The sequence below is a fragment of the Sarcophilus harrisii genome, chromosome 4, assembly GCF_902635505.1.
Source record: "Sarcophilus harrisii chromosome 4, mSarHar1.11, whole genome shotgun sequence".
In the NCBI taxonomy this organism is placed as follows: domain Eukaryota; kingdom Metazoa; phylum Chordata; class Mammalia; order Dasyuromorphia; family Dasyuridae; genus Sarcophilus; species Sarcophilus harrisii.
Window position 1 is genome coordinate 382,251,418 of NC_045429.1, and position 26,093 is coordinate 382,277,510.

Consider the following 26,093-nt stretch of genomic DNA (forward strand, 5'->3'; position numbering starts at 1 on the left):
ATTTTTTTCTTTTTTCTTTCTCGTGTGTTTTTTTCCCTTTTGTTCTGATTTTTCTAGTACAACAGGACAAATATGGAAATATGGTTAAAAGGATTACACATGTACAGCAGATTTCTTGCTGTCTTGGAGAGGGGAATTTGAGGGAGGGAGAAAAATTTGAAATGCAAAATCTTACAAAAATGAAAGTCAAACTATCTTTACATGTATTTTAAAAGATTAATACTGAGAAAAATGTCAGTGAATCAATAAGTAAAATTTATTGTCTAGCTACTCATTTATTAAAATGTTTTATTTTCTGTTTTTCATATTGTACTGCCTTTAGCATATTATTGCTTTCATATTTAATTAACATACTATTAGGCTTATACAAAAGAATTAAGAAATAATTCACTGCTTTCAAGATTTAGAGATGAGTTAAAACCCAAAAAATACATAGTAAGTGTGACTGTTAGATAGTAAAGTTACTTTTTAGATAAATATACCCAAATATAAAAAATACCCAAATAGCCAAGTAAGTGCTTACCCCGAGAGGAGTAACACTAGAAGGCTATGCACCTGCCATTGCTGACATTTTGAAAGCTCCTCTTTGGATATTATTTTGATTATATCTAGATTACTATACACACAAAAAAATGATCTCATTATTTTATAGTTAATGCCATGGTTTGTTTGTTTTTCACTTAAAATACCATAGGTTAGATTGATAACTTTCTCTACTCTAAATGACTTTGGCTGTTGCAAACAACAACAACAACAACAACACTATTCCATTAAGTATTTTTAAGTGCTTATTAAGTGCAAAGCATCATACTAGATATGGGGGGGAGGGGGGAGAGGAGAAATCAAGCAGTCCTTGTCCTCAAGATGTTTACATTGTTTGGGGTGGAGAGTGGCTGGAAAAGGGAAGTAAGAATATGTTCACAAATAAGTATGTAGAGATGTGAAAGATAAACATGTGTTTTGGACACATATCTGCCAGAAACTTTTTAAAAAACATTTTTTTTAACATTATTTGATATTGAAGCCATTTCTAGCTTGAAGAGTGACCCAAATTAACATTGTTTCCCCTATGCTTAATCTTATGGCTATGAACATGGCTCTTTATCCCAAAGTGATTTATGGTAACACTTTAGGAATATTGTACAATGAAAAAAATCATGATATATTAAAATACAGTTGTGCTAACCCAGTAACATACCCTTGTATTTATGTATCTATTTGTTTAGCAATTCCTCAACCAATGAAATTGGTTCTACTTGGAGATGAATCTTCTAGAAAAGCTTCCTCAAGAAGCAACCCTTGAACTTTGCTTTGACGAAAGACAAAGATGAGGACAGATTGCATTCTAGACATGGGAGACACCCATGCAAAGGCATGGAGATAAATGAGTTTGTAATCAGCTAGTAGTCCAGTCTGATTAGTTCAGGGAGCAGAGGGAGGAGAGTAAAATGAAATATGGTTTAATGGGGAAAAATTTTTTTTAAAAAAAGGTAAAAAAAAAATAAAGCATATTACAATATATCTATAACAAAAAATATAATTACCTAGTTAATAAATAAAATTAATGGAAATTTTTAAAAAGATAGATGGGTAGAAAGGCCCTCTTTTTTAGTTATAGCAGCTTTTTTTGAGATGGGAAAGAATTGGAAATTGAGGGGATGGCTATTGATTGGAGAATGGTTGAAAAGGCTCTGGTATATGAATGTGATGGAATACTATTGTGCTGTAAAACATAATGAGCAGATGGATTTCAGAAAAATCTGGAAATACTTAAATGAACTTATGCAAAGAAAAGTGAGCAGAACCAAGAAAACATGATACATAGTAATAGCAATATTGTAAAGATGATCAGCTATGAATAACTTAGCCATTTAGGGTTAGAGTTAGGAGATAGAATGGAAAGAAGGAAAATGTTTGACTACTCTAGTAGCTTAGGAATGAGGTGATGAATACTATACCAGAGCAAAAAAATGTAGGAGTAGAAAAAAGGGGAAGATGGAAGATACATTGTGGAGGGGAAATCAACACAATTTGGTTATTAAAGAAGTTGGTGGTTGAAGTAGAGATACTATTGAAATGAATTTGCTATGAGTTTTGAAGACAATTCAAAAGAAGAATTCTAAAAATGTTTCTCAGTGGAAACCTGTAGGGGAAGTAAAAAGTCTCTTAAAGTAATTTTGAAAGAAACATCATTAATTTGGATACATAATTTCAGGAATGCTGTTAAAATGAATTCTAATCATACCTCATATGGGAAATGAAAAGAGAAATTGGAAAGCAAAACATAAATAGATGTCTCATACTGCCATTTTTAGTTCCATAAAGTCCAAAAGATTTTATGGAAAATTCAAAGCTTAATTTGAACCTTTAAGAAAGTTTAGGTTTTGGTTTTGTAAAGGAAGGGGAAAGGAATGTCAGGGGAAAAAAATCATTTTGAACCCAAGTGCTTAGGTGGAAATAAGCAAGCCATTTGTATGGATTGTAAAGAAGTAATCTGACTAGAGAGGACTGGACATGCTCTGAAACAGTGAAAGATGAAATTGGAAGGTAAATAAGATCAATGAATGTAATACTTCAAAAGCCAACTGAGGAGTATAAATGTAATCTGATTAATTATACAGAACTACTCTAGATTTTTTAGAAACATTGTGTGGTTTTAAGAAGATTTGGCAGTGAATATAAATGATATTAAAGAAAATATATCCAAGGACCTTATAATATTTGTGCATAAGTAGGTATAAGTGCAAAGTAGATGCATATCATGGGTTTTATTTATTGTTTATTTAAACATGTTTAATTTTTTTCCAGTCGTGTGGACAACAAACCCATTCAGGTAAAATTAATTTTTATATTTTGTATATTTTTAAAAGATATTTATAATTTTCTTTCTTTTTAAAGCTCTAGAATAGTAATTCATAATTCTAATTCTATAGCATAATTGCTATATTGAGAGGAGAATACAAAAGTATGAAACAAAAATAAAATGTCAGGGGAAAATGGAAATTACTGCTTAAAACATTTTTGGTATATTGTCAAAATACTTTCTATTATTCCCAATAGTAAAAAAAAAAAAAAAAAAAAAAATTCAGGCAATAGGACTTGAAAGTCTGATTTAGTTTTTCTTTCTTTGGCAATGTTGTGGTAGTTGACAATGAGGGTTCTATCGATGTCCTCTGAAACCCGACTTCTTAAGCTATGTTTTAGAACTTCATAGTGGGTCTCATAACTGAATCTGGGGGTCTCAAAATTATTATTTATTATCAGTTGTTTTATTTGTATACCTATTTTATATGCCTATATAGCTAGGGTCTCATAAAAATTTCTCAGGCAAAAAGGGGTCATGAGTAGAAAAAAGTTTAAGATGACTTGCTCTAAAATATTTCTTATCTGGCCAACTAACCCATATGTATCCAAGAGAAGGAGTTAGGGTGGGGGAGTGGTGATGGAGAAACAAGACTGTTTATTGCTAGTGAAGAGCTGAAATCTATTTCAATCCATGACTGCAAATCTAAGATCATAAAAATTTAACTACCATGATTAAGAGTCCACTAGATATATTTGAATAATATTTTTAGGAGCCCACTTTGCATCAGGTTATATACATTTTTAGGTTTTTCTGAAAGCATCATGCCCATCATTTCTTATAGCCTAATAGCATTCCATCGCAATCATATACCACAATTTGTTCATTCAGTGGATATCCTCTTGATTTCCAATTCTTTACCACTACAAAAAGAACTGCTATAAATATTTTTGTACATATAGGACCTTTTCATTTTTTTTTATCTCTTTGAGGTATAGACTTAGTTGTTGTGTTCTGGGGTCAAAGGGTATGCACAATTTTATAGCCCTTTGAGCATAGCTTCAATTTGCTTTTCAAAATGGTCATATCAATTCACAAGTCTACCAATTGTGCATTAGTGTTCCAATTTTTCCACATACCTTCCAACATTGGTCATTTTACTTTTCTGTCATAATGGCCAATCTGAGAGGTGTGAGGTGATATCTCAGAGGTGTTTTAATCTATTCCACTAATCTATCACTATTTCTTAGCCAGTACAGCAGATTGTTTTGATGATTAATGCTTTGTAATAAAGTTTAAGATAATAGAATGGCTAAATCACCGTCTTTCACTTCAGTTGTATTTTATTTAGAAAACTTTGTAGATATATTGTTACAAAAGAATTTCCAAATACATACACTTACTACAAATAATTAACCCTATGTGTCCTACCTTTTCCTCCTACTTTTACACTGGCAGAGTATTTTATCCATTTCTATCCTTGACATTATTGTTTTCCAATGCAGAACTTAGTGGACATTTGCTTCAGGAAACTAAATCTTCATTTCTCACTTCCTCTGTGGCACGATATTGATATTAGGTTGTTAAAGCCCATAGCAGAGGAACATAAGTTCTGACATGTAATATTCTTCTCTAAAATATATTGTTCTCTGGGAGCAGGTTTCTTTTCAATTCATTAATCCCAAGTGCAGCCGGGGATTAAAGTCCAAATCATTTATTGTCTCCTTCAAAGTCTTATCGCCTTCTTTTGGGGCTTGGCTAGTTTTTCTTAGAGGTCTTCTGTAGTCTTGGTTCCGAGAACTTAAGCTGCCTTCTCTGACTTGTGAATCTCCTCTACTGAAGCCTGGCTGAGGCTCTGAGAGCTTCTAGTGGGCTTATCCTTTCTGGCCCTGGCAGCTCCTCCTTAAATATCCCACACTGAATATACACCAATCATTATATCACTAAGAAACCATTATTTGTTGTAGGATTAAATCAATGCTAAACTAGATTTAACCACTGTCTCCTCAATTCCACTTATTTAGCACTTTGTAAGAATCCCAACAGTGGCATGTTCTACTAAAATAGAAATTCTTTGATAAATAGTTCTTGCATCTGGGGATAGAGCCAGAGCTGCGGACCCATCACTAAGTAAAATACTTAAGGGCTAGGACTTTGCTGTACTTTGGGCCCCTCCAGGAAATTGGGCCTTAACCTATTTTGAGCATAGGTCAAGTCAGTCAGAGCAGTATCAGGGAAATGAGACTTGGAATGAGACCACCATGAGCTTACCGGCCATTTCCAAACCATGCTGCTATTCCAACTCCAATTTCCAACTCTAGCTCCCCATTTAGAGCTTCTCCTCCTCAAATGCTCCTTGTGGACATAAATTTACCTTTTTTTACTTGTATTTATCTCTCCAGCACTTAGTACTGTAGCTAATACATGGAAAGTGCACCTAACAACACAGTATCTTAATTCCTTTCAAGTAAAAGTGAAATAGAGAAAGTTAGCATTTTTCTTTAAAGTAGAGATTCTCAAGTTGTTCCTTTCCAAAATAAAAGTAGGCAAGTCTAACAAAAAAGGGGAGAAAAAGTTAAGGACTAAATTAAGAAAATATGAATATAATCTCTGGAGATCAGTTATGTATAAAGACTTTACAAAATTTGGCTACATGTAAGGACATAAAATTTCATTAAATACACATTGCTGACTCATACTGAGATTACAATTCACTAAAGTCTCGAGGTCATTCTCAGTATAACTGCCTTGTTCATATACTCCCTATCTTAAACCTTTGAAGTTTATACACACACACACACACACACACACATGATACTGTTTTTCATTTATTTTTTTCAGTCAGGACCAATTCTTCATGACTCCATTTGGGATTTCTTTGGTAGGGTTACTGAAGTGGTTTGACATTTCCTTCTCTAGCCTATTTTACAGATAACGGAATTGAGGCAAACTGAGTTAAATGTCTTGCCTAAGGTCATATAGCTAAGAAGTGTCTGAGGCTAAATTTCAGTGTAGGAAGAAGAGTCTGTTTGATTTCAGTCCCAGAACTCTATCCATTATGCCACTAGTTACCTACATGTACAAATATGAAAGTTTATATTTATCCACATTGAATTTCTTAACAAATTTAACCCAATACTTTATCCTATCAAGATACTATCTCTATCACCTGCTGTGTTAATTATCCCTCTCAGCTTTGTGTCATCTGTAAATTTGATTAGTATATCATCTATGCATTTATCCAAGTCATTGATAAAAATGTTAAACAACCCAGTGCTAAGCACAGATCCATTCTCCACAGTGAAGCATTCCACTGGAACCCTCCTACCATGTTGACATTGAGCCATTAAGAACTGCTCTGTGAGTTTAGCCATCCAACCTATTCTTGAATCCATCTAATTCATCATTTAATCCATATCCCTCTTGCTCCTTTATAAGAAAGCATGAGATACCTTATCAAAAGCGTTGCTTTAGTCTAGGTAAATCATTTTTAAAACATTCCCTCTACCTATTTGTTTAGTAATACTGCTGAAATAGAAAATGAAATTAGTCTTATCTTTACTTGAGAAAGCCAAACTGGCTTTTTAAAAGTTTTGTTTCCTTTTTTAGAGTCACCATTTTTCATTTTAATGATTTGTTCTAGAATTTACCATGAATCAAAGGCAAGGCTAAAAGTTTTTAGAATTAGTTGTCTTCCATTTTCAAAAATTTGGACATACCTTTCTCTAATCTTTTGGTTCCATTACCATTCCCCTTGGCGATCTTCCTAATATGAATGAGAGTGGCTCAACAATCACATCTGTTAATTCTTTCAAGATCTGAGGTTGTACTTCATCTAGTCATAGATACCATCTTTGTTAATCATTTCTGTTCTCTTTCACAGTGTAAAATAACTGCCCTTTCCATAAAAAGGGAACAAATTATGAATCAAAGAACTTTGTCTTCCCTTTATGATCAGTTATCATCAACCTATCCATCACCTAAGCAAAATCTCATCCCATGTCTTAGCAACTTTCACTATCTATTAATTCATTAGCAACTTCTACCATGTATATTCCCCCATGACTTATACCAATATTGGATTTTGCTCAAAGTATCTTTGTTGTACAATATCTTCACATTTGCTATTTTTTCTTTAGCTTACAAGATAAGCCAGATGGATATTGTAGACAAGTTCTTTATTTGTCATCTTCACATAACCAACAGCAGGTGCCAGTTATATAGCACCTTTTTCATCTGGAACTTGATAGTAGATTTAGCCTCATCTATCTTGAGTATTCTCATTCTTACAACTTCATTTAGACAGGGTTCTAGTATTTGAGGTATTAACTTGATTGATGAATAAAAGGCCAAAGGGCTTAATTTTTTTTTTTTTGCCAGATTATTGTTCTTGTTCAATTTCTTCAGGACCCTGGAATCTCTATGGCTCAGGAATTTATTACCATGCTGCAAAAATTTTAGATCACACTGTTCTGCAACTCCATAGTTTCCACCATGTATTATTACCATTATTTATATCAACATTGGGGTTTGTCCACAGTGCCTTTGCTGTACAACATCTTCATACTTACCAGTTTTTTCTTGAGTACACAGGATGAGCCAGAGGGACAAGCTACTCATCTATCATCTTCAGATAATCAACAACAGTTACCAACTCCATAGTTTCCAAAAACTTTCTGTATTATTCCAGGTCCCAGACAATACCTTTCACACAGCTCCATAGGTAGTAGAATAAGAGATTTTGCTGTTCAATGACTGGTATGGGTCATAAGCCAGGAAAGGACATATCCCTTCTTGGATTCTCCTTTTCTTTCTAATATAATCGGGGAAAGGGGAACATTGTTGGAAATTGCCTTTGGATTCCCTTGCCAGTCCCTTCTAATTCTGAGATTCATCTTTTGTACATTTTTTTTCACTCTTTTAAGTTGGCTTGCTACTTCTCTTTGCATCTACAATAGTTTCTTCTGACAAATCCCTTTTTTTTTCTGTTCTTTTTGGTTCTTCATAATTTCATTTTTGAGTATTATCTGTCCATCCTGGCCCAATTTCCTTGATCCTAAAACTTCCTTTCCCTCTTCCCCTAACTTTCTTTTTTCTCCACTCCCCCACTTTCCTTCTTTTTCCCCTCCCTCTCCACAAGCACTTTACTTATTTCTTACCTCTCTCAGTATTTTAGCTAGTATATCATCTAGGCAGCTAGATAGCTTCAAGGACTAGATCTGGAGTCAGGAAGACTTAGTTCAAATCTAGCCTTGGATATTTATTGGCTGTGTGATCTTGGAGAATTTCACTTAACCTCTGACTCAATTTCTGGATTTATATAAAATATTTAATAGCACCTATTTCTCAGGATTATTGAGAGGATAAAATGAGACCAAATTCCTAAAGTACTATAGAAATGCTAGCTGCTGTTATATCTTATTCTAAAATAAAAGGAGGGAGATTTATCTTTTGATTGACACTGATCTCCAGTGATGTAGATTGCAATCATTTACACAGTTATATGTACAAAGTGTTTAAAGTCACTTTTTTGGTTTATTTTAATTTTTTTTTTTAACATTTTTGTTGTTTATATATTTGAATGTTAGTACTTGTCCAAATTTATTTTTATTTTATTTCAAATGAAGGAAGAAAGAAGGAAGACAAGATACAAGGATGAGTTAACTGAGATCTACTAAGGAATACAATATTTAAGATCAACTCAGACAGGAAAGCACATAGCTCAGGACTGCGATTTTAAAATGAAGTTAGGGAATGTCTGAGCCAAAGTCTGAATACCTATATGCTAGAATAAGTTTTCAGAAAGAGATAGATTCACTTGCTACAACAAGGTTACATCTAACTCTGCATGCTTCTGACATAGTTTCCCTAATCTATCAGATACTGGCTAAAATATTCAAGGATCTATGTCTAGAGCATATATATAAAAGTGGCAATGCCTTACAATAGCTGTTCTCAAAGTGTGCTTCATGGTGCACTTGGGGTCCCCAAGACCCTTTAAGGATCAAAACTATCAAAATTATTTGCTCTTGAAAGACTTCTCCTTCTTCCAACCCATATCTGTGAGAGACACATTCAGGTAGTTCAACTGAAGTAACAGATTAAATGCAGAAGCAAATATGCAAATCTGTCTGTCTTCTATTAAGCCTGACCTTAAAGAAATTTGCAGAAATGTACAAAATAATGCTGCTCTTCTCACTAATTTATGTCTTGGGAAATATAGTATATTTTCCGTATATTCCATATATATGTTTGTTAATATGTAGTGAATTTATTTAAATGAATTAATAAATATTCAAGTAGATTAAGGTTCTAATATGATGTCTATTGATACATATAACTCACATAAAAGCTCTTTGGTATCCTCAATAATTTTGAATAGTGTAAAGTGGTCTTGACACCAAAATGTTTGAAAGCTCCTACCTTACTTACAATAAACTCTAAAACAGAAAGTCTAAATATTTCACTTTAAATTCCTATGAAGAACTGATAAAAACTGATTAAAGAACAAATGCTTGGGACCAAAACTTAGAATTGGGCCCAGTTAACAGCCTATTATGCTGTCTATTTTTTAAATGGACCAAAAGCATAGGAGAAAAGCCACATATATAAAAAATTCCATGCAATAAAATATTATTTGTACTAATATTTGGTAAGTCATAAGGAAACACAAAAGATCAATGTATAAAGATTTGCCTGTAAATCTTCAATACCATCATTTCACTTCTTTCTTTCACAAGTACAACATTAGATGTATTACTTTTGTACCAGTATTTCCTAGGTCAAGAAACCCTTTTAATCTATATGATAGTCTAACATTTTCATATTCCAGTTACTATTTATATTTTGTTTCTATGATGTGTAAGTAGATAATTAGCTTTTATCAAAAAGTTGATTTCTTGCCCTACTCTGTCTCTTTTTATATTTTGTCTCATATCTCAGGATTCATCTTACATTGCAATCTATATAGTTTATATTCTCTAAACAGCAACATAGCCTAATTAAAGATAACATTTAGAGCTGGGATACCCATTTTATCATTTAGTTGCAAATGGCAAGATGTTTTGGATAATTTTTATGTAAAGCTACATAATTTAATGTGAGAAATCATTTTCTCATTTGAAAATTTAAATGTTACTATTAACTTTGAATCTTTCTATAAAAATATTGTTAGTATTATATATGTCAGAGAGGCAGCATAATGTAGTAGATAGATGACTGAATTTTGAGTCAGGAAGACTCAAAGTCCTAATTCAAACATGCTGGCTCTATGACCCTGAGCAAAATCATCTAACCTTCAGTATCCAAGCAACTTTCTAAAAATTTCCATTGCTGAAAGGCTACTGAACTGAATTGGCAGAGGAAGTCTCTTTCCAAGAACTCCTCAGATCATTGAAATCTCTATTTGTTTGCCATTTATTTATTTGCATTTTGAGGGAAAATACTAATGGCATTTTTCAAAAGTACCAAAATCTTATCTTTTACATTGTAGAACATAGTGATGTGGATATATGATCCAGAAAATGCAAGTCCTGAAGAGCTAGCCAACAATGCATCACAACCTTCAATTGTAAGTGGAAACACTCTGTATATCATTTTCAAAAATATAATTATCTTTTTTGATGATAGCTTTTTATTTTCAAAATATGTGCAAAGATAATTTTCAACATGCACCCTTGCAAAACCAAAATTTTTTTCTCCCTTACTTCCCCCTACTCCCCTTCTCTAGAGAGCAAGCAATCCAATATAGGTTAAACATGTGAAAATCTTCTAAAAATACAGAAATATAATTATCTTGCAGCTACTATAGACAATAAAAATTGTCCTCAAAAAAACATTGTCTGAGCAGTAAACCTGAACTTACATTACTCTAAGGTAATCATTAAAATTTACCATTTTTTGGTAATCTATAATTATGTGGCTAGTGTGCTTTCCCCCTGAAAAATAAACCAGATTTGCAAAAAAGATATTACATTTTTTTAAAGAAATGGTTGATAAGAATCCTTTTTGTTCACCCTCAAACCACTTTTATTAACAGTCAACAGACACCTATATGATCTGGTCTTGAAGTGAATCAGAATGACAGTATGTTATAATTGAATACAATTTAAAAAGTTTTCTACTCTTGTTTAGGGGCCAGTCAAAAAAATCCACTCTTAAGACTTCTCTGACAAGTGGACATTAAGCCTGCATTTTGTTCTGTAAATTTCTACTGATTAGGAAATACTACTACCCTGTCCTTGGTTAATCCTGCTGCTCTAATTCCTATCATCCAAAATGATTACCTTCCTAGGCAAAAATACCTTCCTCTTGCTACCCTTATTTATCCTCCCATACCTCCCGATTCGTTCCATCTGCTTAATCTCAATAATTTGTCCCTTCCATTGGATCCTTTTAGAATGCCTGCTTTGTTGTTTGCAAACAACTGTAGGATAAACTGTGTTTATCCTCACACTGTAGTCTTTATTCTTCAAGCTAAATGAAATCTAATGTATTCCTGATGATACCACATCCTTTTATATCTGTCTCATGGTTTTCTTTGTCACGCCAGTCCTTGCCTTTGGTGCCAATATTGGTAGCACCAATATTTACAATAAACTTAACCATCACTAAAAATTGCTTTTACCTCTAAAATGTTGAATTCTAAATTTCTGAGTTTGCAATTTCTTGAATTTCCATTTTCTTACTGGATCATTTCTGCTGAACCTGCTTTTCATCTCTAGAGTAATTAATTCCAAGTGAAATTCCAAATGAGAAGGTTTTTAGAATATGGTGGATAAAGGAATTCAGGGAATTAGGGGCAGAACTTTGAGGAAAACTAGTGATTCTAAGAAATTTTAAGATTTTGAAGCAATTCATTTTCTTTCATTTAAGAACTTTTTCCTCATACTTTCCTTCCATGTTCTAACCTCCCTAGAAAGTACCTCATCCCAGGCCATCCTCTCTAATCTTATATTCTTAGATGTAATTTCTGTCATTTTAAAAAATATGAGTTTATTTAAAATTTGAAAACAAGAAAAAGAAGAAAAGACAGGAAAAGAAAAAGAGACATTGTAATGTATACAGCAGAATATAAAAGGTTTCAAAATAAGTAACAATATCCATTTGAAGAAAACATATATAATAATAAAAAACATTGTATTCAGAACAATGTCTCTTGTTTCCTTATAGATTTTCTTTTGTTCTCTGCTGTGCAGTTTTTACTATATTCTTCCCCCCTCCCACTTTTTTTCTACCCACATCCTCCAAGCAGCCTACAATTAAGTACAAATATCTTTATGTAGATATATATAGCTAGATAGGTATATAGACAGATACACACACATATATATACACATACACAAACACACAGATATATGCATATATACATACATACACATACATCTAAAACAATATTAATATAGCTCACATAATGTAGGGTTTTTTTTACTTTGACTTTGTCTGAGATGAATACTACCCTACTTTTTTTCTAATAAATTCTCCTGATTATTATCTTATTTGTGTATATGTTGTGTGTATGTAATGTTCCTATCCCAGCTAACTCTTGTATTTCTACATACTATCTTCTTCCCCCCCACAACCCTCCTTTATCCTCTCCCACTACATTTCCCTGTCTCTTTATCCCATTCTCATTCATCTAAATACCTTTCAGTTCCCCATCTTATCCTATTCTCTTTTCCCTCATTTTTCTTTGTAAATTATGGAGTGTTTTATATGCCCTTCTAGACATATATGTATTGTTCTCTCTTTAAACCATTTCTTATGTGAGTAGGATTTCAGAACTACCAGCCCTCCTCCTCCATCTCATTTCTCTGTGTTGATTCTTATTCTTATATTTCATTTGCACAACTTAATTCCTTGTACCTTTTCCTACATGGTTTTACTTATTAGAATTACATCATACTCAGCTCTACTGCAGTCTTTTTTGAACTTCCCAATGACTAAACACAATGTTAAAGACATGGTTTACATTTCAACATAGAAAATACAAACACTTTTTCTGTAAGTTCCTTTCAATTAGTCTTGATATTGACTCATATGTTAAATTTTCTATTAAGTCCAGTTTTGTTTGCCACAAAAATCCTGAAAATCTGACAATTCAGTGAATGACTTTTTGCTGTTGTTGTTCAGGATGATACTTAATGTTACTGGATATAATATTTTTAGTGGCAACCCTAGTTCTTTAGATTTTTGATATATCATATTCCAAGATCTATGGTCTTTCACTGTAGCCACTAATAGGTCCTATGTGATTCAGATTGTATATTTAAATTGTTGTTTTTGCATGTCAAATTTTCTCTTTTATTTCAAAGTTTTAAATTTCAGTAATATTCCTGTAGGTTTTCCTTGTAGGAATTTTTTGAGGTGGCTACTGGTGGATTTTTTTTTTTTTCTATTTCTACTTTTGTCCATTGTTCTAACAGTTTAGGACAATTTTATTTAATTATTTCTTGTATTATTGTATCTAGATTATTTTTTCCCAAGTAGTCCATTTATTTTTATGTTTTTGATTCTTGCTTGATCTGTTCTCCAGATCTGTTGTTTTTCTTTTGAGATGACTCCTATTTTTTAGTTCTTTATATTTTGTTTTATTATTTCTTGGTCTCTTACAACTTCATTGGCTTCCTTTAGCCCAATTCTAATTTTCAAAGAGTCATTTTCTTTCTTAAGATTTTGTATCTCCTTTTCTAGTAGATTGACTTTCCTCTCCATAATCTTATTTTTCTTGATTGTCCTTTTTTCTTTGTTTTTTCCTGAAGCTTTCTCACTTGATTTTTAAAGTCTTTTTTGATATCTTCCATGAATTCTTTGGGGGCAGGTAACTTTTTGCCTTTGAGGTAGGAGAATCTTTTCTTGACTTCAATATTCTTCTCTGAAGATGAACCTAGTTCTTTCTCCTTTGCCTTCTCATTTTAAAAAAAGAGTTGGTCGGTTGTAATCATTTCTACTGGAGATGTGGGTGCCTCAGATCCTCCCTCAGTTCTCTCCTCTGTCTTGGAACACAAAACCTATGTTTACAACTGAGGTACAGTTTTGTCTTCTTTGTAGGGGAAATCTGGAGAGCTTGGAATGTGCTGACCTTCTCCACCATCTTCCCAGAACTCTATCCTCTCATTTTTCACTCTCCCTGGATAGTAGAGTAAATATCCTCTTTGCTCCTCACTACATCTGTAGAACCTCCTTACACTAACTCAACAACATTTATTTCTTCAAGGTTCCTTTAAATCCATATAGATTATCCAGATCTTCGTTACATTTATCTATTATCTAGTAGTCTCCCACTACTTTTTTTTAAGTGAATCTAGTACTTAGATCATAGCATCCCTCTTCAGCCCAATCCTAGTCCTTGTGAATATATAGTTCTAATGAAATCAAATTAAAAGGCATATGCTTCTTCTATTTAGCTAGCTTCTTGTAGGGTCAACCCTCATTCTTCTTTTTTTGTTACCTTGTCTCTTTCATATTTAAAGTCTTTAATCATTTCCCTGTTCAATCAGTATTCTAGATTTTAACTGTTTAAAAAGACTATTGTTTATTTCAGCAATTAAGCAAAAATTTTTGTTTGGACAGTTGGATAGGTTGTGAAGCATCCCATCACAAACTTTCCTTATGATTCAGTCAACCCAGTGCTTCTTTCCACCTAACTATTTGGAGTAGGAAAAACAGGCTAACAAAACAACAAAGTACATCTCAGAAATATACAAAAGCTTAATTATTTCTAGTAAATATTAAATTATTTTTATTTCTTATTGATGGAATAAACTATAAACTAATTGAATTTATTCCCAAATTAGCTGTTTTCAAGTACATGCTTTTATGTTAAAGTCTACTGTTTAAAAAATATCTTCTTATAGAACATTTTATATAACACTGAAATTATAGAAGTTAGTTATAATTTGAAAATAAAAATACATGATAATCAAACATTTTCCCTTTATTTTCACAGAATTCCATGTCACTTAGCAGCCAGTTTTTCAGTATGGGAGAAGAGCCTACTATTTTATCAGTAATCTCTTATGATGTTTACATTCCAGAAATTACAAAGCAAGAAGGGTATTTCACTTAAATATTTCAAATGCAAAATCATTTTTTATTCAATGAAACTACAATTAGATAGATTTTCATGATAAAATAAAAATCCCTGGGAAATTTGATTTAATTTGATTTTATGTCTACTAACAAATGTTTAAATTTACTGTCCTTTTTCAGAAAAGGAGATTTTAAACTGGACCCTAAGTATACTTCCCATTCAGATGTTATAAGTTCTGTTTCTTGGCAGCTCCTAAATCCTCAACCCAGGAAATAAGTCTAAATAGTTCAGGATATCTCTCAAAATTTTAGTTGAATGAATAAAAAAGCATTTATTAAGTACTTTTACTATGTGCCAAAAATTGTAATTGGTCCTGGGAAAACAACTAAATAAATGAGATAATCTATGTCCTCAAAGAATGTACTTTCTCAAAGGAGGTTACAACCCATTTAGAGAAGTGGTACCCATAGGGATAAGAGTTCTGATCTGAGAAGTCACAAGGATAATAAGTTGATTCATAGGGGAGTCAAATGGCGTGACTTTTCCAGAAGGAAAAATACCATTGATTTGATGAATGAGTCAAAATTAGAAGTGAGACTGGAATATGTATGTGTGATGGGATTGGTGGACCCAGATAACTCTGGAAGATAGAATGAGTTTTGTAACATTGCACAGTCCTGCTGCACTTAATCCAATTCACTTGGATTAATGTCCTTATTGATGTCATTGGTTCTCTTCTAGGATTGGCCAAAGGTGATGGGCTAGGCAAATTTGCATTCACTTGTGAGTCTATGGATAACTTAAGTCCCAAGGCAAGAATTCCAAATCCAGTCTTTAATTAGATTTTGTCAAATTCACTAGCAATAGAAATGGAAATATTGCAGTCCTTGGCTTATATTTTGGGTTTAAAAGACAAAAAGTTAAAGAACAAAAGTTAGAGATCAATTTCAAGTGGTCCAAAACCCATTGTAGATAAAGGGTGACTATTTTAACTCCTTTCTCACCAAATGGCTATTAGTATTAGACTCATGACCAATATAATAGATGGACTATATAACAATCCATGTGGCTCCAAGGTAACAGGGACTTTTAAATAGATATCAGGGAGACTAGAGTTCTTCCTTTCTGGTGATAAGGACAAAAATGACTTGGGAGATCACTCCTTCAATCTTCTATGTTCAAGGATAGTATTGAACTAAAAGGATATATTACATATCAGATTTGTTCAGCCTGTAGGTATGATTTACTTCTTGGAGGATCCCATCAAATTCTTATCACAACAACCAACAACAATAAACAATAGATAATCTGGATACCAAATAACATTTATCAAAACAAGAAGTAAAACAATAACTGGAAGAGAACTTGTTTTATCAGATAGAATATACAAGAGTAAAGGGAAGCTCTACAACTTGAGAAAGAGATGAATTCTCACACAAGAACTTGACTTAAAATTATTTAGGAGTGCAGGCCTTGAAAATCAAGCAATATACTAAGTTGCAAGCTCTTCCTATAAAACAAGTCAATTTTTGCTTTATTTCTTATTTAGCCTTAATTACTGATTTAAGTATTAAGTATTATTTAAGTACTAATTTAAGTAATTACTTACTCAAACTGCGATCTGGGAAAGGCTTTAGCTTACAAAGGCCAAGGTCTGTCCCTGCATGTGGGACCATTTCCAGTCATTTTGACCTATGTCTTGCCACTGGCCCCAGATTCCTACAGTAGAGAATGAGGTTGGTGATTTTTCACAGCCCTGCCTCACTTAAATCCAATTCACTTGCAAGTCAAAAATTCACCTTCCTGATAACATTGGTCCTCTTTGAGAATGAAGGACAAACCACAACAATCATTATTACAACTGAGAGAAGGGTCCTACAGAGGAATTCTATTCTAATTCAATATTCAAAACCTACTTTTTCCTTTGAGGCCCCTCTCTCTCTTTCTGCTTCTCTTTCATCAGGAGTCAAATTCTCTATACATACACAGCATAGAGCTTCATAGAGTTAGAATTAGATAATATAGGATTGTGTGATCTTACAGTTTGGAGATTTGGCTGAAGGTAAAAATTGAATGGGAGGCTTCTCCCTCCCTATCTTTGGTCAGCCTGATTTATTAGACACTCCTTTTCTCCTCTCTTCCCTCTCTATGTTTTCTTGAGTGACAGTCTTTGACTCCATCCCTACTCAAAGATTTCTCTTTATATACCTGGAGAGAAGGGGAGAAACAATGGAAAAATACATTTTCCCAGCAAGACTATCATTATCCATTTGGAGACATTTATTAAAATTAATAAATCAATATAGTTCTTCATGTCACTCCTGAGCCCAAATCTGCATCAAAATTTATCACTCTCACTAATAACAATATCTCACAAAACCAGTCACCAATAATAAAATGCAAAAATCAGAAGTAGTTTTGATTGATGATACTTTATCATAGAGCAATTTCAGCATTACGGCACTTAATCAGGAAGTATAAATGAATTTAAAGCAATTTTGGATTAGACCTACTGCTTTCTTAGATGGAAAGAAAGATTAGAAGAGGTATTTCACCATTTGCATGTTGGGAAAAGTTTGTCACTGATCAGACATGCTTCTCGGTCTAGTCTTGCAATCTAGTGGTAGCCATAGTAGATTCTGATTACTCCCTATACTAGCCAGAGAGGTGTCTCTTTTACTCAATGTTCATTTCCTCTCCTCCTCACACTCTTACTCAATACACCAAATTCTCCATCAACCAATGTATTCCCAAACCTATGAGTCCATATATATACTATCCATCTGTCTTTTTGTTTTTCCCTCTTGCCTCCCCTCTCTGCCTCTCAGCTCTCTCTTCTTATCTTTCTTTTCTTTCCCGTCTTCCATCCTCTCTTTTCTCTCTCTCTTCTCTACATACTCTCCATCCCAAGGACAGGAAGAAATAGCATTGTCTCTTTGGAGATACATATCTCAGAAACTCAAGATATCTAGCTCCTGAGAACATTCTCTCTCTACCCAAGGAATTGGTCTCCTCAAATGTCAGTAAAATAGTAGTGGTTGAATATGCAGTATTCAAATTTGGGGTTGAAGATATAATATTGAGAGAAGGAATTCATGCAGAAAGATATGTTTCAGGCAATAGTGTTTATAATCAGATATCTCTTGTCTCAAAAGAGTTCCCAATTTGCCTAGGAACATATCTGATTGTCTCACATTCCCACTATTATTGATGAGTTGTAAGGAGACTCTGAGGAGCACAGCAGGGCTACCTAGACTGTATTTAGAGAAAGAATAAGTACATGAGGCAGAATTTATTTCAGTGCTTTTGTTCTGTAGACTTGCTTACCTTTGCAAAATAATGGAAGAAAGTGGAGAATGCAAATTTCAGATAAGTCTCTGATGCTTCCAGCAGATCAGCTATTGGGGTCTCTATCATTGGTCCTCTTCCACAATGAAGAATGAACACCAACAATTACTTTGCTAAAATTATTATTTGTTTCTCTTTATCTTTTTTAGTTGCATCTCCAGGATTTTCCATGTATCATCTGCAAAAAGAAAGATTTATTACTTCATTCTCCATTTTGATTCCTTCAATTTTGTTTTTTTAATGCTTTTGCTAGCATTTCTAATATGATATCCATTTATAGCTATGCTTTTAAATGTTTTTAATAGAAGTTAGTTTTGTATTTTATGAAAAGCTTTTTCTACATCTATTAATATAATCATTTTTTATTTTTTGTAATTGAATCCAAAAATTCTCTCCTCAATCTTATTTTCCAGATCAGTTCTTTTTCAACAAGATATTTCAGATTTTCTTCTTTTTTTCCCCCATTCTTTTGGTTTTGTTATGTTGTTTTGAATCTTTCATAAGTCTTTAGCTTTCATTTCCTCAATTCTAATTTTTAAAGAATTATTTTCTTCAGTGAGCTTTTGTACTTCCTTTTCAGTTTGGCCATTTCTGCTTTTAAAGAAGTTATTTTTTTTCACTAAGTTTTTATATACATTTTCCTATTTTTTTTGTGTTTCCTTTACCATGTTGTTGACTCTTTTTCATGTTTGTCTTTCATTATTCTGATTTCTTTTCCCAATGTTTCCTTTACCTCTCCTTTTTGTTTGTTTGTTTTTTGGGTTTTTTTTTTCAATATGATCTCTTCCAAGAAGTCTGTTTTTTTTTTGAAACCTGATTCCAACTCACATTTTCTTTTGAAGCTTTGCATGCAGCTGTTTTGACATTGTGATCTCTTGTGAGTTTGTTTTGATCTTATTTGAAGCCACTAACTTTACTTGGCCAGTTTCTCTTTTTATTATTTGTAGATTTTTCCAGACTTTTTCTTGATTTTTAACTTGATGTTAAAGTCAGACTCTGCTCATGAGGCAGAGGGAGCACCATTTGTTTTCCAAATACACACAAAAATAGTTTTCATTATTCATCAAGGTAGAGAAGTTCCCCATCTTATAGGTTTAGTCCCTTTCTAATTCTCCATTATCATGGAGAACCATGTGGTCCACTAAAGTTTTCCAATAAGCATGCTGCACAGAAACTCTCTTTATCACTAAAAGAATTCCCCAACTCTACAATTTACAATTACTCTTGAATCAACTCCCATCGTTAGCATTATCTATGAAGATTTCCTTCTCTTGACTACCAGACTAGATTCTTGAATTATATTATCTCAGAAATTTTCTACACTAGAAACAGGAACCGGGAGTTCAGGAATGACATTATTGAAAGATTGCTCTTGGACACAATGAAGATAAACATATTTAGTGTCTGTGGACTTCACTAGCATGTTCTACCACTTCCTCAGTTGCTATCTTCTCTTGGACCAGGAAAAATTAGTCCACTCTCATGAGTCAGGTCTCTGATTTCTGCTCATAAAACTGTAAATGTGCTCATGTAACTAGCATGTTGATTCTCTCCTAAGGTAGCCATTATCTGATTATATCCTCACAACACATCACAACTTTATTTTGACAAGAAAAAGAAAGACACAAATGAAAAAAATGGAAAGAAGCCAAAAAGAATTGAGTCTGTCAGTTCACTTTATTGTTGTGCAGAAAATATGATTCCTTCTACCAGAATTTCTATTACCAAATGTTCCAGTCAACTTAATCATCTTAGGGACATCCCAAGTCACTAGACTTAAGTCTTTTTTTTTTTTTTTAACAAACAAAATACACAATGTAATACCGATGACACCTCACATCACACATGGGATTCCTAGAAGAGCTATCCTCCACAAGTGTATCTGTACTCAAAATAATAGCTCACAAGTCCCTACTAAGTCAGAAAACACAATTGGCTCACAAAGAGAGGCGTTTAATAAGGTTTGTAAGAGATCATTGCTTCCATAAAGACAGGCATACTAAAATTTAGAACAATCTGGGGGTGGTAAAGAAAGTTTAGGAAAATTTCATCCCAAATATACAAACACAAAAATACATATACACATACACACATATAAGTATATATATTGACATATATATCTATATATAATGTTAAAGTAGAGGGAAAAACTAGGACTCCATCTTATTTGTTGCTTCTAGGCTAACCTTTTCTCCTCCTTCCTACATAACACCTCTCCATTATATGAACCTTTCTTTTACTATATCACTGACTGTGCTTTGGCCATTTTCCATATATCATCTGCCAGTACCTTGATGCTTGTGGTAGAGGTTGGAAAGCAATCATATTGCTATAAAGCTGCTGACTCTCATCGGCATTGTGGAAGTTCTTCAATTCCTAATGGAACCTGGGCATTTTCTGTCCAATCCTGCCCCAAGTGAATGAATGAAAATGAAATTTTATGCCAATCACTATGCCTTTGCTGAGGATGCAAATACAAAAGCAAAGACAGTCCCTGGCCTCAGTGACCTTACATTCTATTCAGAGAGACAATATAGAAAGGAAAGTGGTGATCAGGATTGAAATAATGGTCCAGAAGGTCAGAAGAATAATGAATGGGACCATAAGGCTATATAAACTGACACATCAATAGCAGAATTGATCTGAATTGCCCAGATGGTGAACAAGACCATAGAGGAAACTATCAGAGACTATAGTAGTGGCTTAGGCTTTCCCGAAATAGTTATCTGAATGTATAATTTATTATATACTTTTTTTTAAGCAAAAGGATATGATATGGAGAATCACAGTTTCATAGAGTATCTTTTTTGGGTGTTCTATATATACAAAAATGCCTTTTTTGTTGTTGTTGTTGTTTGAATTTAAAATAGAGAGTTTGTTTTAAGAGTAGTTTCTGCCATCTGTCTTTTTATCTTAAGAGTTCAGAAGCTTTAGAAAAATGAAGTCCTCACATACTTGGTCATCAGACTAGGGAAAACTTTAGATGATGCATGGTCCTGATAAGAGACTATATCTGTTCTCAGAGTCATAGAGAAGGTACTTTACTTCTCCAAAATAAAAATCCTTACTTTTGAAATAATTAATATCCATATCATGAAGTAACCTCCAAATATGTTGTATATTTCCAAATCTACAAAGTTCTGATCCCTAAGGGTGGTGTCAAACAAAAACTTTAATTTACAGTTTAAAATTTTCTGTTGGTCCTTATTGGCCAAACTACATTGCTTGAGAGACATTATAAGGACTTCTTTTTCAGCAACCAAGGGTCTATTTGATCTGCATCTCATTCATTTTCTCAGTCTTGAAATTAACTTTTAGTCTCTGATACAAATAAATGGAAATTGGGTTGGGTGAGATGGAGAAAGTGTTGTCCCCCCAACAGTGTTGAATAGAGTAATCAAGAAAGTATTAATGGAGGAAATGGGGCTTAATTTTGGGAGAAATGAAAATTTGTTAATTAAGATGGAAGGGGGAGGGGTCCTGTCTAGCGAGATGGTGAGGAGTCTTGTTATTCTTCCCAATAATTATGGCCTTATTTTTTTTGTTTGTAGGATATGGGAAGTGCAAATACCACATACAAAAGCAAATGTTCTTTTGATGATCAAAGGGAATTCAGTAGCTTTCCAAGATTGCTTTGTTGCACACCATCCATTTTTAGTATCTTATATATCACAAAATTTTACTCAGAATTCTGAGGACCTACCCCTAACAACAAGTACTGAAGAAAATATACTTTTTGACTGGCACCCCTGTTTTCCTGCAAATGTTGTCACAATTTCACACTGGGAGACTCTTTATTCAAATGATGCTTTCAATACTACACAGAAGATCAGAATACCCCCCAATATGCTTACTGACGAAGAAAGGGAAAATATACAAGATATTAGCTTAATAGAAGAAGGAATTATATTTTTAACAGCAGGTCGTCTTTACCTAAGGAGAACTAATGATTTCCTAAAACTTGACCAGACCTTTCATATTCCTTCGAATATAACTGGTACCGAAACAAGAACTTGGTGTTGGCCTGAGTATGTACCAAAGGTTAGTCCAAGTTTGTTGTTATTTATCTTTGAAGGTTTTTTTTAGTGGTGGTGGTTTTATATTCCCTGAATAGGAAACGTGGAAAACAGGGTTTTGGCTTAAAGTATGATTAAAAAACAAAATATGTGGCAGAGCCTGCATATAAAAACTAGAGATTGAATGCTTTCCCTGGCATAGGACACACATGGTAAGGAAGATTTGTCTACCAATGCAGGTAAGCACCTCCACTGAATCTTAGCATGAGTCTCAGAGTTACCTAGAATGTAAAGAAGTTAAAACAACTTGAAACAGGGTCACTCTGCCAGAATAGATGGCAGTTGCTTGATACCAGATCTTATCTTGTCTCAAGGACAGCTTTCTGCTCACTTCACATGTTATCAAATCATAATAAACACATTTAATCTTTTTGAAATTCTTATTTAGTATTTTATTTTTCTACAATTATATATAAAAATAATTTTTAACATTCATTTTTAAAACGTTTATGTTCCTTAGCAAGATTGTATGATCAACTATGATAATTTTAGCTCTCTCAAGTGATCCAAGAAAATTCAATAAATTTAGGATGAAAAATGCCATCTGTATCCAGAGATTGAATATGGATTGAAGCATCTGTTTCACCTTTTTGGACAGGGGTGTGAAGTTTTTATTTCTTTCTCATGATTTTTACTCTTTTGTTTTCACAACATGACTAATATGAAAATATGTTTTAAATGATTGTATATGTATAATCTATATCAGATTGCTTGCTGTCTTGTGAAAGAGGGAGGAAAAGAAGATAGGGAGAAAAAATTGAAAATGTTAACAAAAATGAATGTTGAAAATTATTTTTATGAGGATAGCTAGGTGACACAGTGGATAGAGCACCAACCCTGAAGTCAGGAGGACCTGAGTTCAAATCTGCCCTCAGACACTTAACACTGCCTAGCTGTGTGACCCCAGACAAGTCACTTAACCCCAATTGCCTCAGGGGAAAAAAAAATTATCTTTACATATAGTTGGGAAAATGAAACATTAAGAAAATTTAAAAAAAACATTAAAACTTTTGAGTTCCAAATTCTCTCTTTCTCCCTCTCCTGCCCTCCTTTTTTGAGAAGGCAAGCAATTCAATATTCATTATTCATGTGTAGTCATGCAAAACATTCCCAAAATAATCATTGTTGTGTATAGACAGAAAAAACACTTAAGAAATTACTTTTTTAAAAGTATGCTTCAATCTATATTCTCACCTCACCTTTCTTTCTCTGGGTTTCGATAGTATTTTTCAACATAAGTCTTTCATATTTATATTGAATCATATTGCTGAGAATAGCTAAGTCATTCACAGCTGTTATCTTTCAGTCTTGTCATTCTTTGTCTCAATTCTTACCTCACTGATTGAGTATAGCCTTAATCAAAATGAGGCTTGTAAAAGACCTTATCTTAAAAGGGCCAATCCCTCCCACTGCATCCAGGGCCATCTCCCGTCATCCTGATCTATATCTTCCCACTGGACACAGATGGCTGCAGAGAGAAAATGAAGCTGGAGGTCCTCTTTGATAATGAAAGACAAATAACAACTTCTTTGGGGATCTAACTGGAACTGGTCAGTTAGGCAATACATCTTGCCCATTTCTTATCTTTTTCTTCCTTTCCTTCCTTCCTTCTTAATTTTCTTTCTTAGTTTCCTTCCTTCATCCCTCCTTTCTTAATTTTTTCTTCCTTCCTTTTTCCTTTTTATTTTTCTCTTTTCTGTTAATTTTTTTAAATTTCCTTTTCTTTTTCTTTTCTTTTTTCCTTTTGATTGATTTAAGGATCATATCACAATTTTGGGTACTTGAAGTGAGCTGGTTGTCAAAGGAATCTTTGAGGATCTCATTAAAGCATGCTACCATAAACTGATTGAGCATTATTAAGTGATGAAACATGTATATACACACATACATACATACATATATATATATATATACATACATACATATGTATGTATGTATATATATAAATAAATAAGAGCAGTAAAAGAATGCTTAAGAAAAGAAATGTCATAACCACTTAGCCTTCTGTAGTTCAACTCTTCCAAACTCAAAAGAGTCAGCCTCAGTCTCCTTAGTTACTGAAATGACAAGTGTTGCTCTAGTATGCCAAATGCTGAAAAAGAGGCCACTATAAATCAGTAAAAGTAAGCCACTACTCCCAGATTATACTTTATAATTATTTTACAGTGTATTTCCTTTCAAAAAGTATCCACTACTCCACACATTTCCTACAAATTGGTAGAACTATAAACTGAATAAATATACACTAAAATGAGAAAAGCAAAGTAAGTCTTTATATTAACAAAGACCTTTGGGATTCTTATCTAGTTATAGTCAGTGAATGCCAGCAAGATTTCCAGAACATGCTTGAAATTAGGGAGTTGTTGGATGTCTCATGAAATGATGTGGTCCATTCTAAAACTTAATCTAAATTACCTTTAGCTAATGACATATTCATCCTTGTAGTTAGTGTATTAAAATATTTTTGTGTAGACCTAATAACTCTTCAAGTCAACTATTCTAGAGTTTCCAAACTACAACATTTTAGTCAATTTATGTTTGTGGGATCAATATCAAGCTATAAGGATGGGATATAAAGCTGAATTCGCCAAGAGATTTGTGTGCTTTGGAATCAACTATTACCATTTCTTGATTTGTGCTTTGTCTGATCTGAGCCTAGCAGATATAGAAGCCCTCCAACTTATGGGAGCTCTCAAAAGGCACCCTCAGCTTTAGGCTATATTATCAAAGTATATTAAGGTTTGAAAGAGTATGGCTTCCTTTGGTTTTATTTGAATGCATACTTTGGAAATGGAAAGACACCTTTCCTACCCAAACTATTCTATCCAGATCTGTTGACCTTTCCCATCCTTCCCAATAAACAGATCAAAAATCTTTTTTGAGTGCCTATACTATGTTTGATCATGCTAACAAATGCCAGGTTTTCATGAAATATCACTTCACACATTACTAAAACTTAATTTTTAAGCTATCAAGCCCAAATCAATTTTTTAATCAGTCATTTTAGAAACCTTCCATCCATACAGATCTTCCAAGGACACATTCTTCAAAATTTTCAAGACTATTCCCAAATCAAATACCTGAACCTCTTTTTTTAATGGTTTGAACAAGAAACTCATTTTGCAAATGAAAAGCTATTTTGCCAAGAGAATGTTTTAAGAGAATGTCATAGTTTGAGAAGAGGAAGAAGTAGGGAGAAAAAAGAGGTGAAGGGGCAGAAAGAGTCAAGATACTGGCAAGAGCAGTTGAAGGGGCAAGGAGAAAACAGATTTGCTCAAGTAACTATAAGTCATAGCATGGAAAGGATACAATGTTGATTTAGTTTAGTACAGATTCCCTGTTTCTGTGTTCCTCATAATGATCTTTTAGTCAAAAGATTGAGAAGGGAATTTGAACTCTTCATTGCTTTTTTGTATTTGAGAAGCTATGTCAATGGCCTGAGCTTCAGTTTCCTCATCTGTAAAATGAACTGGAAAAGAAAATGCCAAATAATTCTAGTATCTTTGCCAAGAAAATCCCAAATGGTGTCACAAAGAATTAAACATGATTGAAATGACTAAAGGATAACAAAAGGGTTCCAATATTTTTGAAGGAAAATTAGTCCAACCCATGTTGTAGGACATTGTGGTAGAAACATCTACTGCAGATGTTAAAATGCTTCTTAGTTTCTAGGCAACTGATTTGATTTATCAAAGTTAATAAACAATATTATTAGAATCTATTTTAGCAACTCTAACACTGAAAATAAAAATGCAAAATTTTTGTAAAAGTCCTTTTTAAATCCATCAACTATCCCACAAATTGATCTTTCTCTAGGATTCTTGGCATAAAAGAG

General features: G+C 33.2%; 1 protein-coding gene across 8 annotated transcripts in view; it reads left to right on the forward strand.

Annotated features, from left to right (window-relative positions):
- Positions 1 to 26,093, forward strand: part of CATSPERE (catsper channel auxiliary subunit epsilon) — a 183,207-nt gene that overhangs the window by 56,612 nt on the left and 100,502 nt on the right. For 6 of the 8 annotated variants that reach the window (XM_031966978.1, XM_031966977.1, XM_031966976.1 and 3 more), the window contains 4 exons: positions 2,809 to 2,833; positions 10,296 to 10,373; positions 14,751 to 14,857; positions 21,734 to 22,223. In XM_031966978.1, the coding sequence (XP_031822838.1) occupies positions 2,809 to 2,833; positions 10,296 to 10,373; positions 14,751 to 14,857; positions 21,734 to 22,223 (700 nt within the window). The remainder of the gene's footprint in view (positions 1 to 2,808; positions 2,834 to 10,295; positions 10,374 to 14,750; positions 14,858 to 21,733; positions 22,224 to 26,093) is intronic. The other 2 variants (XM_031966981.1, XM_031966983.1) reach the window with 2 other exon arrangements.